Source organism: Cygnus olor, chromosome 6, assembly GCF_009769625.2.
Source record: "Cygnus olor isolate bCygOlo1 chromosome 6, bCygOlo1.pri.v2, whole genome shotgun sequence".
Lineage (NCBI taxonomy): Eukaryota > Metazoa > Chordata > Aves > Anseriformes > Anatidae > Cygnus > Cygnus olor.
In genome coordinates, this window is record NC_049174.1 from 16078534 (window position 1) to 16097962 (window position 19429).

General features: G+C 37.6%; 1 protein-coding gene across 2 annotated transcripts in view; it reads left to right on the top strand.

Moving 5' to 3' along the window:
* Positions 1-10488: 10488 nt before the first annotated feature.
* CCDC141 (coiled-coil domain containing 141) overlaps positions 10489-19429 on the top strand; it is an 84072-nt gene continuing 75131 nt past the window's right edge. The window contains exons 1-4 of one of the 2 annotated variants that reach the window (XM_040561822.1): positions 10489-10578; positions 10675-10745; positions 14257-14494; positions 16054-16176. In XM_040561822.1, the coding sequence (XP_040417756.1) occupies positions 14393-14494; positions 16054-16176 (225 nt within the window). In that variant the 5' untranslated portion in view covers positions 10489-10578; positions 10675-10745; positions 14257-14392. Of the gene's footprint in view, positions 10579-10674; positions 10746-14106; positions 14177-14256; positions 14495-16053; positions 16177-19429 lie in introns of those variants that run through there. The other variant, XM_040561824.1, reaches the window with a different exon arrangement.

Genomic DNA, 19429 nt, shown 5'->3' on the forward strand with positions numbered 1-19429 from the left:
ATTAATTCATTATCTGTTGTCTTTTTTCATGTTTGTGGAAAAGTGATGTACTCCAAAAAAATTACAAAGATGTGAATAGTGTTAAGTAGTGCATTATGGAGATTCAAAATGAATACAGACTGGAAACAAGTAGACTGATTCTCTTCTGTATTGTGCCCCTTCCTTCATTTCCTAATATGCAGCAATGAAAGTGCTAGCTACTGCAGAGCTGCAGGTCTGTCATTTTAAAAATAAAAATTAATTCTCACAAGCATTCCACTTCTGTTTCCTGCACTGAATAGTCCATCATTATGGTACTGATGCTTTTCTGTCAAGACTTTATCTTAATTGATAGCTCTATTAAAAATAGACTGATTATATACCTTTTGCAAGGATATGGAGTTCGGGAGTTCTTCAAGATATTTTTCATCTGATGCTTGTAACAAGTAACTTGCTTGTAGCAACTAACATTTTTGTGAAGATTTATTGTCTGTGGATATACAGGTGAGAATAAATACCCACTCAAAATGAGTTTGATTTCCAGCTTCTTGCAGGTCCCTTTGTACAAATCTTAGATACATGGTAGCTTAGAACCATTTCTCTGTGACTTTATATGGGTGACAATTTTAAATATAAAAAATCAATATTTTACTTATCTGCAAGCCTCTTAGCTGTTTTGCAGACAACTAGCCACTGACTACTCTCATGCAATACTGATGCAAGCTCCTGTCAGGAAATATCTCATGTACCTTGGAGATGTATGTAAATAGAAGGAACATTATATGCTATGTAAAATATCCTTCTGATTTATTAAGCTCAAATATCTCTGCTTAAAATGTCTGAGTAGACCTAATGTATAATGTAAATATCCTTGGCTTCTAACACTTCGTATGTAACAGTCTTTCTCTGGTAAGGCTGATTTAGCTTCAGATCACCTGTAAGTCTTCTATAGTAAACTGTGCCACCGTCTGGATATGACCAAAATTATCTGTATGACTGCTTTTCACAGCTAGCTAACATAGTTTCTTTTATGGAAGTACAAATATACTGAGCTCCACTGAGGATCCTAACATTACATATCCCAATCTTGTTCTGTCTGTTCTGCTGCAATTACTGTCACAATCGGAAAGCAACATGTATGTTAAGCAAATTAAAAAAATAATCAAAAAGTGGTCCCATGGTAGCTGTGGGTCCTGGAACAGGCACAGTAGGCAGATGCTTGGGCAGTTCACTATTGGTATATATCACATGTTAGAACAAGACTGACAGCTCAGTGCAGAAGAGGCTCAAGGCTTTGTGAAGTACTGAGAATCACTGGCTCCATATGAACAGATATAAATGCTCACTAACAATGTACCTATAGGTTGGGCCTTAAAAACTTTCAGTTTGTTCCCACATCTTAAACAAAACACTAATTCTAATAATCTATGCCCAAGATGTTTATAGGAAAAGAGGGAGTGAATAATCAGTGCAACAGATTACCTTTCAATTCTATTTTCCCAATGGAATTCAATAAGGGTGAGTAGAGATCTCAGATACATGCATCAGTGAATAGTGCAAGACCTGAGGTGATTCAGGCTAACGGAAAGGTTTTGATGTCATGGAAATATGTAAGAACATATGTAGAAAGATGTTGCCCAGGGAAAAATAATGATCTTTGTGGTGATGGTGATTAGGAATGGGATTGATGTGAAAGATTCTCAAACAGTAGTAATTAAAGTTCTGGATTCAATAGTCTGGAAACACTGGGGGATCTCCATTGATAGCAATCTTTAAGAACAGTTAGGACTTACATGTGCCAAGAAATTGTTACCCCTCACTACACAGGTGAGGGGTCTGGAGAACAAGTCTTATGAGGAGCGGCTGAGGGAGCTGGGATTGTTCAGTCTGGAGAAGAGGAGGCTCAGGGGCGACCTTATCTCTCTCTACAGGTACCTTAAAGGAGGCTGTAGCGAGGTGGGGGTTGGTCTATTCTCCCATGTGCCTGGTGACAGGACAAGGGGGAATGGGCTAAAGTTGCGCCGGGGAGGTTTAGGTTGGATATTAGCAAGAACTTCTGTACTGAAAGGCTTGTTAGGTATTGGAATGGGCTGCCCAGGGAAGTGGTTGAGTCACCATCCCTGGAGGTCTTTAAAAGACATTTAGATGTTAAGCTTAGTGATATGGTTTAGTGGAGGACTTGTTAGTGTTAGATCAGAGGTTGGACTAGGTGATCTTGGAGGTCTCTTCCAACCTAGATGATTCGGTGAAGAAAACTGCAGGGTTGGTGTAGTTTGGTCCCTCCTTTTGAATCTAGCCCTGTTTGTGACTTTGATTCCGTATTGAAGGAACTGGTAGATCATTCTTGCATTAATTAAAAGTGCAGTTTCTACTCTGATTCCTAAATCATAGCATCAGTTTTAGATGCTCTCACCAACCCCAAGTTTTATTTTCAAAAACAGCTAACAACTTCCAGCTACACAGAACCCGGAAGGAAGTGTCACTCAGCTGTTTCACTGGTGTGATGGTAAAAGTTAAATTATAGAAATGAAATGGAGAATGAAGTTTATCTTAACAGTAAGAACAGCTTCTTAGAGACACTGATGGGAGACCCATTACTCAAGACACTTTACATCAGAACAAAGTATGAACAAATACTTCACCTCTCAAAAATCCGGATTTTTACTTGTTACTGTTATTTTTTTTCAGAATTAGTCAATGCATTAATTTCAGTGGTGTAACTTTTAGACATGTTTCACTTATGCAAGGTTTGTAGTATATGGTTTACCATCTCATTTGGCGGGATTTATTTTCCATGTTCGCTGTTCGTTTTCTAAATAAGAGTTGCAGATGCTGGGCAAGTGACAGCACATTCCCATTGTCATTGCTGACTTTCCAGGCATGCATGGATTGCTGATGTTCCCTGTGCCTCACGGGACTGGAGGTTGCAGAGCTCTGGTGGGTTGGAGAGCTCCATTAAGACATTTGTCTAAAGTATAATGCCAGGATTTATTTTTATTAAAGCCCTTGGCAAGTTGTAAGTAACACTTGATGTTCCATTCTCTTAAGGATTTTTGGACTGCTAGGAAAAAGAGTAACTTTCATGGTGTTTTGAGCATTTTCACAGACACACACAGCATGGTTACTGGATATTTATTATGGTTGTGTGGTGATGTGGGCCTGACTTTCAGAGAGACTTGGGGATAAGCCATGTTCTAAAACTGGTACTAAGTGCAGACTGTTCTTTCTGAACACTTGTATGCAGCTCTGCATGCCTCTATTGGATGATAGATAAGTGCAAGCTAGGCTCAGCAGGGTGAAGATTGTATAATGTATTCAACACATCTGACTGCTACTCCACTTATCTGCAGTGATGATGTGAATGTGATGCCCCACTGTCTGTTTTATATCGCTTGCTGCCTCTCGGAGCATGGCCTTCCTCTCCAAAACAAATGTATACAAAGACACACAGTAAGGTGGTCAGCTGTAGCCAGGGTTTTTATTACTGCTTTTCTTGAAATGGCATAAAAAGGCTGCTGTGAGCTACATGCTCAATGAGCCTTGTAAGGTTTTCATTTTTCTCCATCATATATGGCCAATTTGTTAGGTGGCAGCCATTTGTAGACATCATTTCATGCTGCGTTACCTCTGCAGGACCAATCATTTCTGAAGAAGCCATGGTTTCTGCTCCTGCAGGTAACAGAAATGTGAACTTCTGGGGTTCACCTTGGTATTGTTAGCTGTGGCCCCTTCTCTAAGTATTGTTTTGTTTCCCAGGCCTGATCAGAGAGATGTCCACATTTCTACTGCTAAATTTTCTTCTCTGCTAACGGTTTTGCAAAAGACCTTGCAAGTGATCCAACGTATACTTTAAAGAGTTCCTCCATTGTTCCCAAGGAAGAACTGGTTGAAATGGTTGCTACTTCCAGTGAGTGTGTGCGCGCGCATGCCTGTGTTGGGAGGGGATGACAGCTGAGTTCCGTGCTTCACAGGGGTGCTAGGAAGGAAACCTTATTAGCGTTTGGGAGTGGGTGAGATGTTATAGTCATGGAAGTCACGTACGTGCACAAAGGATATAAAAACTACAGCTGAAATCATTTTCATTTTAGAGCAATGAGGTGATGGGTTTTTTTATCCTATATATAGTAGTGAAATCTGAGGAGCACTGGTTAGCAAAAAGAAAGGAGGGGAAAACCATGCACATGTAATAAAACCAGTTGGTGAACTGAAGGGTTTTATCTGCAATGAAAACGTTTATACAAAACATAGTGCCAAACAGGTGGGCTGTAAGGATGTTTGGGAAGATCAAGCTTCTCCCTTGAATGCGGTTAATCAAATATCCTGCAAAGAGAACAGACCTAGCACAGCAAGAAAGAGTAACTCAGAGAAAAGATTTAACTACAGAATATTTAGTAAATATCAAATCAAGGGTTCAAAAAACTATGAATCCTATTAAGTAGTCCCGCATGCTGTTTTTGTGCCTGGAACACATCAAGCAAGGTTGTAAAACATGCCGTTCCTGAAGATCCTGCTGCATTGACTAGGTACATCAACTATCGCTGCCTTCTGAAAAGACTTCCATATAATGAAAGAATGACAGGAATTTTCAAGAGTTCGAATTAGTTTAGGCCAAGTTCTGGGCTTCTTCACTGAATTGAGGCTTTTAATCTTTTGATTCTCTCCTGGGACTGCTTATGTTTGATGAAAGCTCTGTCTTGGAATTCAAAAATGGAGGCAGTGAAATAGTTTATTTTTTAACTTCATCTTGATTTAGCTAAAGAAATAGAAAGCTCACAGTAATTGTATAGCTGGAAAGAAAATAAATCTTTGTAAATCTGACATTTTATCTTGCCTCTTTGGCTATGAGGATGATTAAAGATTTTTTTTCAAATCACAAGTATAATGTATAACACATTGCCCTGAAGATATCCTTGATATCTCCTATAAACCTTCTGTAAAATGTCAGTGGATTTTTAATGTGACCAGTCAAAACCTTGATATGAAAGTTATTTTGCGTGATGTGAACTTTACCTCAGCACTCTGGTGATGCTGTTGTTGCCAGTGGGGACACAGTACTGTTCTCAGGCCGTAACATTCAAGTAAATTAATGTGTCATCTGAGATTGTATTCCCCAGTACTCTGTCTCAAATAGTCTAATATTGAAAGTGGGTTAAGGTTAAAAACAAATCAATCACCTCTGTGCAATTTTAAAAATGCAAGGAAGGCTTTTTACATTTGTACTTGATTTGACACTTCCTTCCTGCCCCCAACCCTACTACATATGGAGGATACCCAGTGCTGCTTCGTGACAGGCTGCAAATTCTGTTTCATGTATAGAGTCTTGCATATATGTTGCCTGCCTTTTGTCACCATGCTGTGAAGAAGATCACAGGAGGTTATGCCAGAAAATCTTGCAACCACCGTATCTTTAAACTTCGGTTTGTATCCTTTTTCAGTGATTATTGTCCTGTGCAAACCTGTTTTCAAGTGTGAAATTCAAGGTAATTAAGCAATTCTTGGTTGAGACAGCTGACTGCAGAGCTCATTAGTGGACTGACAATTCAGAAGATACTTGTTTGAGAAACTGGAAAAAGTAGAAAAAAATAAAATATTCAGTGATTCACGGGACAAGACTTCTGTCAGGACAAAAGGATCCTGGTCACATTACTGGATGCTGTAAGAAAGTTTAAAGCTCTTGGAAAAGATACACCTGAGTAAATGATTTGTTTGATCAATGCTGGTAACCTAAGGTGAAAAGGGTCATAGCTAGAACTTCTGTCTTGCAGGTCTAACAGCAACAGAGGGGTCACAGTAAATTTAGTGATCAGGTTTGCAACAATAGTGCAGTTTTGAAGTGAATTTCTGACTCCTTTCACTGCATGTTAGGCTACCAGAGCACTGTTGTGATGTATAAAATTTATTTTTCAGAAGAAAACTAATCTGGAAGCTCAAATCCAAATATGATCTAAACTGTTCCAACTCTCGGAGATTAGGTTTTTGACTAATCTGTGTGTCACCTCCCCACAAACTCCTTCAGATTATTTCTGACATGGTTCTCTTGCTACAAAGGGCAAAGTGCTGCGTATGCCTTTGCACTTACTATTAGTTGTCTACCTCTAATTCATTCCTGAAGTTCTCAGCTTCTCCTTTGAAACAGCCTTCTCCTGTTTCAAAATGTTTTCCAGTCTTTTCTCTTTCCCATCCCTACTTAAATTCCTTCTTCTCATCACTTTTATTCTTTAAATTGTCCTTTTTTTCCTGGTTTTAAACCATTTTACCATGGTGAGAACTATGACTTCTGTCTCCTGCTGAATTCCAAGAGGAGAAACCTGAGGTCCAAAGGTGGCTAATCATTTATTTGTGTGTGGGGAGAGATGAAGTCTTTTAGAAACACAATTAGCTGGCTCCTACTGCCTTCCAAACTATTGTCAATTTCTCTTTCTACAGCTGTGGCTGCTCCTTAAGCAACTATTCCCAAACTTGCTTTCCCCTACCCTGTCTCATGGCAGCTTTTAGCAGACCAAGTGAGCTAACTCCTTTTAATCTCCCCTTTCTCCAGTCAGTTCCTCCCTGAGCAGGAAACAGTCACAGGCTCTCATCTCCACCCTGTCCACTCCAGTGGCTGAGGGCAGGGAGAGATGACATCTTTCCAGCAGCCAAGACCTATGGAGCCAGTGGATACCGCTCAGGAGAAAGGAGAGGAAAAATCATTCTTGAGGTTCTGGAGGAAGATATCAAAACCTCTAGCTAAGACATAGGAAAGGTGATGCTGTCCTAAGGATCACACAATCTCACCAGCCAGCCCTTAGATTTCCAGGCCCAGAGCCTTTGGTAGACCACGGGCAAAAATAAAATAAATCATGTTGCCATGCAGACAGCTTGGTCACTATAGTATCATTTGGCAGCAACATGAACTGAGAAGAGGGGTGGGAAGAGAGAGAGAGAAAAGGAGTCTTGGTACCAAGTTTGTCTACTGAACCGATCCTTTTGCTACTGCAGCCAGCAGCATTCATATCCAATGAACTCTGAGCACATAGTCCCAGAACAAGGAACAAATCACCTACTTCTACTGGCATACAGCAGTAGTTTTTGCTGTGGATGGCACATGGTTCCGTAGTGTGCTAATCCACCTGAACTTCAGTTAGTACTGAAAGAGTATTAAGGGGGGAAAAGTTTTTTATTATAGGCAATGCTTCCTAATTTTATGTGGGACTTAAATTATGCAGGGTAACATGCCATCCTTTGTAGGGCATAGGGCATGAAGGGTCACTTGGATAACCTGGGAAGAGAGGGGGCTAATTCTCATGTACTGTAGTCACACCCCAGTTACATTGGGTGTCAGCAGTGAGCGCACGTTTGTTTAACAACCCAGTTCCAGGCAAATGGGGTTGGGGAGGAGAGCTCAATTATTCCTGCTTTTTTTTTTTTACCTCTCGAGTAGATAACACAATTCAGCACCTAAGTGACGGGGACGACAAGGACCTGTTGTGTGCTCGCTGTTTGAGGTACCATGATTTGGAAGATGGAAGTGCATGACTAGAACGTATAGAGGAATGCTCAGCAGCATGAACCTTCAAGTAGCAGAGTTGCACAATATGGAGTTATCTTTTTAAAACAAAACAAAGTGCTCCTATTTATAACTTCACCGATAAATGACTTTTTAAAAAGCACTCTAAAGTCTCATGGCTCTTAACACTTGAAACTCAGCTACCCCATTGAATTTAGCTTTTCTGGATAAATTCTCCCTAGTATTAGATGTCTAAAGCAATGTGTTATTAGAAGTGGGGCTGTGTAACATACTTTGCTTTGTGCTCTAAACTTATCTTTCTGAAATTCGTGCCTATTTAAATCAACTCTTCCAAACAATAGAAACAACATGGTTTGACTTTTTTCTGTGTGTGTGTGTGTGTGGTTAGTATGTTTATTAATCTATAAAATTAGTCTTGTTAAATAAATGACTCATACAGATCTTTTTTGGTATAATTGCTCACTGACTACTTTTGAAGAGGTTAAACAGATGTCTCACTCTTAAATGGTAGACCCCAAACCTAGTTACCCTAATGGTATATTTTTGAGCAGTCCATGTGTTTTTTAACTGCTGGTTTTATTTTTTGAGTTTACTATATGCATCTATGTGTATAAGCATTGAAAAATAAAGGGAAATAGTTTTTTAATAAAGCTAAATTGTAAATATAAACCAGAAATTGGCAACATGGAGCATAATTACCTTATTAGCTGGACAGTTTGTAGCTGCCTTCAGACTAGACCTAGGTTACAATCTGCATCTTAATCTTTTTAAGGAGAAAACATCGCTTGGCTAACATCTATATTTGGTGCAGGGTGCATACTCCTCTGCAATAACACACCACATCAGGAAGGAATTCAAATGCTCCCAAGGAATTTAGTAACAAAAGTCCCGCTGACTTTCCCTACGTGCATGGGTGAGGGAACACACTAATCCTGTTTAATAAAATGTTCTTTTTCTCCTGCTGTTCATGAAGTCCAAATAACAGATTAATGAGCTATCTAATATCTTTGTTCTCCTGATAGAATTGAATGCACTGGGCCACAGTTTTTTTTTTGTTTTTGTTTTTGTTTTTTTTTTGTTTTTTCTGTTGACAGGCTTATACCTGTGAGCTAACTGTTAAAAACTGCTGCATTTTTGTATTCTACAGAATACAGGTGTCCTGGACAACTCCTGGTGAGATATAAATGTTGAGCTTCCCCTCTGGTGCTGATGTTGAAAGTCCAGTTTCCTCAGAATCATATGGAGAATGAAGGTGGTCTCTGCCATTTCTTCAGTAAACTTAAGAGGACACACGATTTGCTCTCTCCCACATCCCAGGTGGAATGAGATGTGATTGTTTCATGTTTCACGCTTGGTGTTGTTTTCTTTTTTGTTTAATCTTGTCACCCTATTCAAGTTAACATTTTCCTTATTTATGTTTTGCCATTACATTGACATTTGAGAAGTCATCAAGTCACTCTTTTTTTTCAGTCTTTCCTGTAGCTGTTATTTTAAGGAAAGTTATAAATCCAGCTTTTGTGTTTGTTATTTTTTTTTCTATTGGCTGTGACAGCAGAAATAAAATTAAACTTGAAAAGAAAAATGATACTGAGAAATTAATGTGTTTGGATTTGGAGACATCTGTTCAGATAAGTTGGTTTAGAGATGCATCTGTTAATCAGTCACAGCTGCCAATGTCCTCAGAATTATTGCAGAGACCTTTGTTGCTTGTCCCCCACCCCCTCTGTGATGCCTAGTGAATAAAAATGTAATTGGTCCCTATTTGTCAGCATTCCTTTTTACCCTGTATATGAGTCAAGTAAAGAATAGCAAGACCCTTTTTTTTTTTTTTTGGAAAAAACATTTTAGAAATAATGGTCTATTACACACAGGTTAGAAGCTGGACTTCTAAATTTAAAGGTTATATGACCTTCCTTAAAATAAGCATGGAGGCTGAAGTGATATAACATGTGGTTGTAAGCCCTAGTTAAATTTGGTGGATCTTTTCTATCATTGAGGAAATAGTAAGGACTTAGGTACTGTTTTGACAAGTGCCAAGTACAAATAGTATGTATAGTTTGTGGAACTCAACTAGGGTCCAATAAGAGGGTAACAGGGAAGAGAGTGCTTTGCAATGAAGGAGGAACATGAAAAATTAATGACTAATGGATGGAAAAGTATCAGCTGTCACTGCTTTCCAGGTCTGTTTACTGTATGGGTTGTTTTAAATGTTGTTGTTCTTGGAAGAACATAAATAGTGATTTTGCTCATATACACTGAATTAGCTTAAACTGTTTGCCAGTTTCTTGATCTCTGATACACTCTGATTTTACACAGCAGACTGTTTTTCTTTCACAGAGACACATTCAGTATGTCAGGGATCAACTAGGATAACTCTTTTTTTGGTCTTTTCTCTGCTTTATGTGACAGTGCTTTTCAAGTAGCTTTTTCTCAATGTGCTGTTTTTTTTGGGTGGCATGAAGTGTCCTCGGGACTGGTGATAATCTAGTGTGAATAGAAGGGTTTTCATTAGGGTGATGTATAGGATGAGTGGAAAGATACAAGCTATAATGTTTAAATATGCTAATATGATTTTAAATAAGATAAATCTGGGAACTGTAAAACAATAATTCAGACATGGATGATGGTTCTTTCTCAACACTTTTTGCTGGGGGTTGTCTCTTATTCCTTGGGCACTCTTTTACAGCTATTTCCCAGCCCTTTACTGGGATTTCTGTGCCTTTTCTTTTTGTAGTACGCAAATATGGCAAAAAAAAAAAAAAAGGGGGGGGGGGGCCACTGGGGTCGCTGTTTTACACATGCCTTTTCTTAAGCTGATGGACTTGTCACTGACAGGGAAATGGCTTCTGCCCATACTTCAACCATTATCCACATGAAGTTAATCTCCTTCACCTGGGCTGGCTCTTCCCCTCCCTTACAAATAATAGTAACCCTGCTCTCGTTCTCTTCCTTGCTCTGCCTTCTGAGCACTGGGACAACATTTTATGCCCAGCACCCTCTTGTCCTGTCTCTCTGGCCCTGAGTAATGGCTGAGGGTAATGTCTGCAAGTGCTTCCATTTCCTGCTGTTTTCTTGTAGCCTTCATAGCACAGGTCTCTGCAAGAAGCACTTATTTCAGTGTTTTCCCTGTACACATGTCAAAACTGTGATTAGGGTTTCTCTTGCCACTCTTCAAATCCTTTTTACAGTTGTTACAGATGATACCTGGCATTTCCCACAGAATTCTCCTGAGGAAGCTGGCTGCTCAAGGCTTGAACAGGTGTGCGGTTTGTTTGATTAAAAACTAGCTGGGTGGCTGGACCCAAAGAGGTGTGGTGAATGGAGTTAAATCCATCTGGAGGCTGGTCACTAGTGGTGTCTCCCAGGGCTCAGTACTGGGGACCGTTCTCTTCAGTATATTTATCAGTGATCTGGATGAGGATAGTTGAGTGCACCTTCAGTAAGTTTGTAGACACAACAAGTTAGGCGTGAGTGTTGATCTACTTGAGGGTAGGAGAGCTCTACAGAGGGATTTGGTTAGACTGGACTGATGGGCCAAGGCCAACTGTATGAAGTTCAACAAGGCTACTTGCCTGGTCCTGTACGTGGGGCACAACAAACCCATGCAATGCTACAGGCTGGAGGAAGAGTGGCTGGAAAGCTGCCTGATGGAAAGGGACCCAGGGGTTTTGTTCAACAGCTGGCTGAACATGAGCCAGCAGAGTGCTCAGGTGGCCAAGAAGGCCAAGAGCATCCTGGCTTGTATCCCGAACAGCCTAGCCAACAGGACTAGGGAAGTGGTTGTCTCCCTGTACTTGACTCTGGTGAGGCTGCATCTTGAACACTGTTTTCAGTTTTGGGCCTGGCGCTACAAGAAGGAAATCAAGGCCCTGGAGCGTACCCAAAGAAGAGCAATGAAGCTGGTCAAGGATCTAGAAAACAAGTCTTATGAGGAGTGGCTGAGGGAGCTGAGGCTGTTTAGCTTGGAGAAGAGAAGGGGCAGGTGAGACCTTATTGTATTTTACAATTACTTTAAAGGGGGTTCTAGTAAGGTGGGGATTGGGCTCTTCTCCCAAGCACCAGGTTATAAGATGAAGATAAATGGCTTCAAGTTATTCTAGGGGAGGTTTAGGTTGTATATTAGGAGAAATGTCTTTACTGAAAGCATTGTGCAGCATTGGAATAGGCTATTTAGGGAAGTGGTTGAGTCACCATCCCTGGAAGACTTCAAGAAACGTGTAGGTTTAGAACTTAATAGCATGGTTTAGTGGTGGACGTTAGTGCTAAGTTAAAGGTTGAACTAGATGATCTTTGAGGTCTTTTCCAACCTGAATGATTTTGTGATAATTTAGACTACAGAGACCTCACCTTTTCTACTGTTTTCCCAAGATTTTTATCTATTGTTTTTTGTTCATTTCTGTTCATTTGCTCTGTTTTGTTATTTCTTATGGACAGCTGGTGAATGCTACAGTTTCTTTTCATTCTTTCTTGTGTCTTGGAAGACACAGCAGTAGCACAGGGAAAACATTTCTCTTTACTAATGCAGATAACCTGCCTGTTTCTGGCTTCTAGCAGGATTTTTGTTTGTTTCAGACAGAGAAAGAAATGACAGGTAACTAAACAAGACTGAGAAAAGCATGCTTGTTAAATTTTGTTTCCCTAGACTCAGCTGAAGTGTATTATCATGCAATGCCAAAATTCTTAGATTTTCCTCTCACAGTTGTGCTGTAAGATCCTTTCTGATTCCTCGCTAAAATTTCTCTGTCTGGTACTCTATCTCATACCTGTCTGTCTCTATCTCATATGCTTTGCTTAAGCCAAATCAATAGAATATCCATGCATTTACTATTAGACATTTTGAATCATTTGACTCTGCTGTTGCCAAAATTGCTTACGGTCAACTTTTTGAGTGGTGTTTTTTCCACAATTTTTGGCTGTTAGCACTACAAAACATGCTTCCTCATTTAACCTGAGTGATAAAAATCTCATGCCTGGTTACTCTGAGATGATAGAATGACCCAACTTGTGCCATTAAAAACACTGTTTAAGTGTGCTTGTGAGAAACTCAAGGACACTTCAGCATAGTACCAAAATTGGCTGGGAATTCCTCTTATGAGACTAATTAGAGGCCAAGCTATTTTTTCCAGTAAGTTTTTCCAGCAGTCAATCCCTAATTGCTCTCAGTCTTCTCCACAGGTTGGAAAACCCAAAGTCACTGTCTTCTGGAATGTTATTTAGAAACCTTGAGTATTTAATAATTTTTGTACAAGGGATCTATCTTCTAATCAATCCAAAATAGGGCTTTCTATTCAGCTTTAGTTGTTGAGTTTTCTTCGTGACTATCCTCCAGTTTTTGAGTGGCTGTTAAATTTCAAACATTTTGTTCTGCCACGCCCATTATATGAATACCCACACGAGTCTCATGAATACCTATGTCATGCTTCTTTCAGTGGCAGGTATTCCTGGGCCTCTTGCAGGTATTACAAGAAATTTTAGAAAAGTACATATTTGTTTTCTTGATGGCAGATTTGAGGGTTCATGGTTCTCTTTTGGCACAAGGAATAGGTTCTGTTTTGGGAATTGTTCTGTTTTGCCAAGCCTGTTTAGTTCAGCACAAATCACTACAACACACTTCAGATACCCTGTTCCAAATTCAAGTTCTGAAGAAAAAATCAGATAAAGATTATAATTTTCCACTAATTGGAGGGAGGACACAATGAACAAGCAAGCAAAGAAAAAGAAAAGATTTGACGTATCAGTTCAAATTCCCTGTAACTAATTAAATTTATTCCAGTCCAAAATATTTTATATTTTTCTTCCAGATCTTGGTTTCACTGCAGGTGTCGGTTCTACTCTCCAATTAGCAAATTTAATTTAGATAAAAAATTTGTGTGTTACTTTTAAACAAATGAAGCAAGCAGATGCTTTGAGGAGAGTTACACATGTAGTTTGTTCAGTGGAATTGTGTTGCCTGAGTGACCTGCAAGCCCAAACACTGATGATGCTTTCTCAGCTGTTCTGTGGAAGAAAACCTAGCAGCTGCTGTCTCATACTGTAGGCTACTTGTGGCATGATCAGTGCTTCTGGCGATAGAATTAATATGCCAAACCAATAACGTTAATACTATTAATTTCTTACACTGAGTTAAAAGCTTAAGTGGATTGCAACCTTTATACAATAATTAAAGAGGTCTTTCTAACACTGATTTAGAACAAAATAAAAACTATAGAAACAATTTATGATTCAATTGAAAAGCAGATATAACAACATTAGGAGGGAATAAAAGACATCTTAAGAATTCATACGGTGTGCTTAGTTTCCTTCTTTGGTTTTTATGGTCACTATATATTTTAAAATTTTAGCTTAAAATTCCCCTGTCTGTTTTAGTTCAGCATCTGACATATACACAGGTTTAAATGCTCTGACTCAGTGGAAGAATTATGTTAAGCAGACGTATTCAATAACTAGCAAACAAGATTTTTTTTTTTATTTGTAGAATGTGAAAATTTAGATTGTATAGTTGCATGCTTTGAAACCTCAGAACACCATATTTGTCTGTAGAGCCTCAGTAGTATAATTGCTTCTAGCTCTTTTAATTTAAGAAACCTTTTTCCTTTGGTTAGTCGGTGCCTGATGAGGTTCACGGTTACAGCACTTGACACTTCAGATGGTGACAAAAAGAACAGACAGCTTAATGCTACCAAACTAGGGGTGTGTCAAATCTCTCTCTCAAGAATGATAAACTCAATGGAGTTGTCTATTTTTAACCTCCTGTTCTTTCCTTTTGGCAGAGTAATCAGTGTTAGCTGAGCTCTTTCACTGAATGAATCCAAGAAGCCCTGTTTGTTGCTTTCTGAAATGAACAGAGGACCTCGTAAGAGCGTTTCCAAGACTGCTTTAATGTATAAAGTCCCATTTTGAAACACAATGTCAAATGAAGCCAGTTTGGGGCAGAAGCTTTCTACAACAACTGTCAGTTCGGTTGCTGTTCATGCCGGGAATGCCAGTATCGTTATAGCTGTACTTAAGGTAAGGCAGCCAGTGCTAGCAAGTCTCATAAGCTTTCTGTTACTTTGTTAAATATTCTGCACAAATGAATAGTTGTTATAAAATGACAAGGCAAGGTAATTTAGTTAATATCTGATAGAGATTCCTTGGACATAAACACTGTTTCTGTTCCCATTTTTTATTTTTAAATAGAATAAATCATTTGCCCAAAATATGTAGGCTCTTAGAGGCAAGGAATTCCTTTTATTATTTTTTTCCATTTAAAAAGTAGGAGTGCCATGAAAATGTGTTAATAAACATGTATTACCTCTTGAGGAGACTCAACTACAATAGTTAATTTTAAGTAAGACTGCTTTTATGTAAAATTATTACTACCAACTCTGTAAATGCAGATTGCATTTATCTGTTTTGGAGTGTTTGCTGGAAATAAAAAAATACTATAACTGATAACGAGTGGTTATTTTTGAAAGCTGTGAATTCATATTCCCCCGTGTTCTTACAGAAGCCCTTATGTGTGTATATAGTTTTACTTATGAGAAGCTAAAGGCCTGTTTATGAGCTGGAATCTGCACCTTCATCTCACACAAAATTTGGCACATGGAGTAAAGTAAACCTGGAGGTCTAGGTACTGAATCCAAGCTGAAATTTTTTGGCAGTTTAATTATTCATTTTCCAGGCAACTTGGAAAGTACCCTAGCCTCAGCCACTGGAGTTTGTCTGTAGTGCAGAATAAGGTGATAATGTGTTAAGGCTGTCACCAAATTAGGGTGATTATTCAGGATGGGGTTACTTCAGTTGTGCCAGTGGGAATGTTTCATCTTCAGTTCTGACCCTTCCTGGGAGACTCCATCTGCTATCACAGGGCAGTGGTTTTGTTGCAAAGTTGCTTAAGTGTAGGATGAAGACACTAATTTTTCCCTTGAATGCTGTGGGTTCCTTGTGTGCTAGCTTTCAGTGGCAACACTGTTTTGTTCCTTCTCATCATCCTCTCTGACTTGTATTTCTCGGACTGTAGCAGTTCTGCAGCACAGGGAGGAAAGAATTAGTTATGCTTTGTGTTGCTGTCATGCTTCCTTTCTTTGTATATCCTCCAGGACAGTGTGAGAGATAGCTGTTTGGGTTCCTATTCCAACAGCTATTAATTGTCCCCACAGCTTTGTGCAATCTCTATATACCCAGTATTCAGGTATATTGGATCTGTGTGCTAGAAATAAAAAGTGGTATCAGAGTTACAGTATCTGGTTCCTTCCCAATCTGAGTTTCCTTAACTACACAGTCTTCAGCTGAAAGGGCAGACAAGTTGGTGGAAAGTTTTTAATTCATTGTGATAATCTTACTCTTCATAGGCAAAAGCAAAATCCCCTCGGAGGCTGAAGAACGAGTCCGTCATTTTGATAGCTTCTTCAAATAAAGCTAGGTTTATATTGTAACCTCTGTCTTCGTTCTGCAACTTAGGACGTGTCTGTGTGTACCTGTGATCCTGTTACCATGGAAAGTAAGTGTGAACTGAGAGTCTCTGTGAGTAAATAAATAAATAAAATCTTGTGTTTTCTGAACCTTGTAATTTTAACTTATTACAGTGTGGAAAATGGGTGAAGCTTCAGCTGGCTGAATCAACACCAAATTTATTAGAAATTGGCAGCAATCAAGATGAGACTAAAAAACTACTACGAGATCACGAACTCCTCCTAACTAAACTTAAGGTAAGATCTGATAAGGCAACACAAAAGTTTATTGAATCATTATATTTCAGATACAACAGTTGGCATAGTTGCTTGGGCCTCCTGTTGTGATGTGTTTGTTAGATCCACATGGTTGTCTTTGTTGATGTTTGTTAACTCCACATAGAAAAAATATCTCACCAGTTGTCAGTATAGTAGATCAATCTTAGGCCTCTGCATTGAAGAAAATATGTTCAATGACAATTATTATTATTCTGACAATAGAAGCAAAGGTGCACTATTTTTTCTGCTTTATGCGTTACTATCAAGTAAAAAGTTCCTGCAGTCTTCAGTAACTGCTAAATGTTTTTTTTTTTTTTTTTAATTACTATTTTTGCTCCAATAGTGTGAAGTTTGGTCGTGTTTGCAACTTCCTAGAAACTAACTAAGCTCTTCACAAGTGTGAAGTGGATATTCCAGGCACATTTTTATTGAATATTAATTGCTGTAAGTTATGGTAAGAATGATACTGTAACATTGAGTATTGCTTGTCTTGAGATAGGAAGATTTTAGCTAAGTAACAGAACTGAAATTAAATTTTAGCATTCGTGAGAGCAGGATATAACAGTTACATTTGGACACAGTGACGTGCTTGTACGAAAAAGCTGATGTATCTTAAATGTTGATGTGGAGAAGAATATAAAGTCTTACAAGAAGGAAATATGTTTTCCTGATTTGAAAAGGCAGATTGATTTTTATATGTGTAGACAAATTCCTTTAAAATCTTAGAGCTATGCACAGTGAATTATTTGTAGACAAATTCCTCTAAAATCTTTCAGCTGTGTGCAGTGATTTATCTTACTGGGGTCTATCTATTTTACTTATTAACTTATTTATTGAGATTAGATAAAAATCAGAGCTGACTGAGCAAACATGACCTGGATAGGTGTTCTCTTGATTTAATATTAGTGACCATGTGCTTCCACAGTCATATCTAAAACATATGTAAGGTAATTTAATATGGCATACTGAGAATATAATCTAATATAGTGTATAGTATGGAATTTGAACAGTATGAAGAATAGCATTACAAAAGAAAAAAAACAAAACAGTGGTTCTGCTGTCTTTACTTGTGCAAGTGTCTCATCTTTATGCCATCAGTGTTAGACTCAGGCATTCTTGGAACAAGCTGCTGTATCCTGTTTGAACAATTCAGAATTAGCCGAATTCTTTACACACTGAAAACATGAAACTGAATTTTGTCTTCTAATACTCAAAAATAATTGTAAAGCATGGAAAAAGAAAACATAATTCAATAAAAATCTTTAAAAGAAAAACAGATGTTCAAATAACATTTTACTGATGAGTCAAACCTTAAAACTTTATATATTCATATTAAATATTGTTTGCTGAGGGGAAAAACTACTGTAAATATTGTTCTAAGAGATCTTGTGGTGTTACTGAAACTTATAAGGACATGAACAATGACAGTAAACCAATAGAATCCTCTCTCTGGACTTCAACTTGAAATTACTATATTATAGAAAACAGAAAACTTTTTTTTTTTAAAAAAAGTATGCTTTGATTGGTGAAGTCCCTAGATGCATCCCCAAGCTATTCTTCTTTTTTTTTTCTTTTTTTTGTTTTAAAATCTTTAAACTAAAGTTAAGTCTTGGATGTTTCTTTTCATTGCAATTTGCTTAAATTGTGAGAAAATCAAATAATTCAAAAGCATTTCATGCTCTCTGATGCTAATTCGGATGTTTGACTAGTATAATCTTTCTATTCCTGTTAGTTTAGATGCATGGAGCCTTAAGTTTGTTTTTAATTTAGCAGCACTTACTTTTTCTACTCAAAACAAGTAGTAGGATAATAAAATAATCACAGATATTTTAGTTAATATTAATGAAAATACTAACATTTTTCACTCCCATTTTTGAAACCTTATGACTGGCTGCTTGAACCCAGATAACCCATCTTTATATGAGTTTGAAAAGCATGGTAGATTGGATCAGAAAGGGTATTATGCGTAAACTGTTAAAGAATCCTAATTGGTAAAAAAAAAAAAAAAAAAAAAAAAACACCACCAACAAAAATTCATGATTTCATATTTCATACCTGTTATCCTAGCAAAATTCAGGATTGTTATTGAACATTCTACAAAAGGATTAAGCACAAAATAAGTATTTTTCTCAATAATTTAAGAGCTGCAATAAAACAAAACTACAATGTCTTTATAATTCTTACTGACTGTGCGTTATCAGACATGACCCTTTCTGTCTTACAATAGTCTGTTAACTATTGCCAGTACTTATTGAGCCCTAAGTTACTAAATCCACTCATCAAAAGTTTTCACAAGAATGGTTCTCAATCTTAGAAGTATTGACAACTTTTTCCACTGTACATTTGTTCATGATTTATGCATAAGTTATGTGAAGAACGTTAAAGAGGTAGTAATGTTTTTCAGTCTTCAACATCTATGAACATAAAGTTTTGATTATTTATGAGAGGATAAAAAAGAATTTAGAAATGTGGGTAGGAGAGAAGTTAAAAAGATGACACAAAATTGCAGTTGTCAGATGACACATTTTGATGTAGTCCAGTAATTCTCTTTGGTCTTTTACCCTTAGTGAGAAACAAAATTTTATAAATCTTAACAATAAAGAATTATGCATAAACAGGGCTTTAGCTGCTATCTTATCCAATGCAGCTTTTAATGCTTTCCTTTGGGTTACAAATTGTTATAGTAATTCACTATCTTGTTCCAGCTGACTCTAACAATGTGGTCTTACAGCAGTTTGTAACTTGTATATACTTTGCTCTTAATTAAATCTTGTCATTCGAAATGTATTATAAATAGTCTAAAAAAGATGAAGCTAGGGTCTTGTGCTCTGGTACAGCTAGCCTTACTACAGTTTCATATAGCAAATCATAAATATCTTGTTAGAACAGCATGTTTATGAAAATGAAAGGTTTCCAAGAAATAAATGATGAATATCCTTCAAACAAGTAATTTTAGTTAAAAATAGTAAATTTATTACACTTAATATTATATTGATGACAATTGGAATCGCTTCAATAATTAAGCTTAACTGAATACGAAAAGTTGGTAGAGAACTTATTAGCTTCATTGCTTTTTATCATCCTTAAACTTTTTAAAAATATATTAGCAAGTTACAGTATAGCAAGAGGGGAAAAAATTTTTTTCTATTGTATTTCAGTAAAAAGAAGGATGTAATCCTTCTATTTTTGAATTCTGGAGCTGGAAATAGTTTACAATGGAAAACAGTGTAAT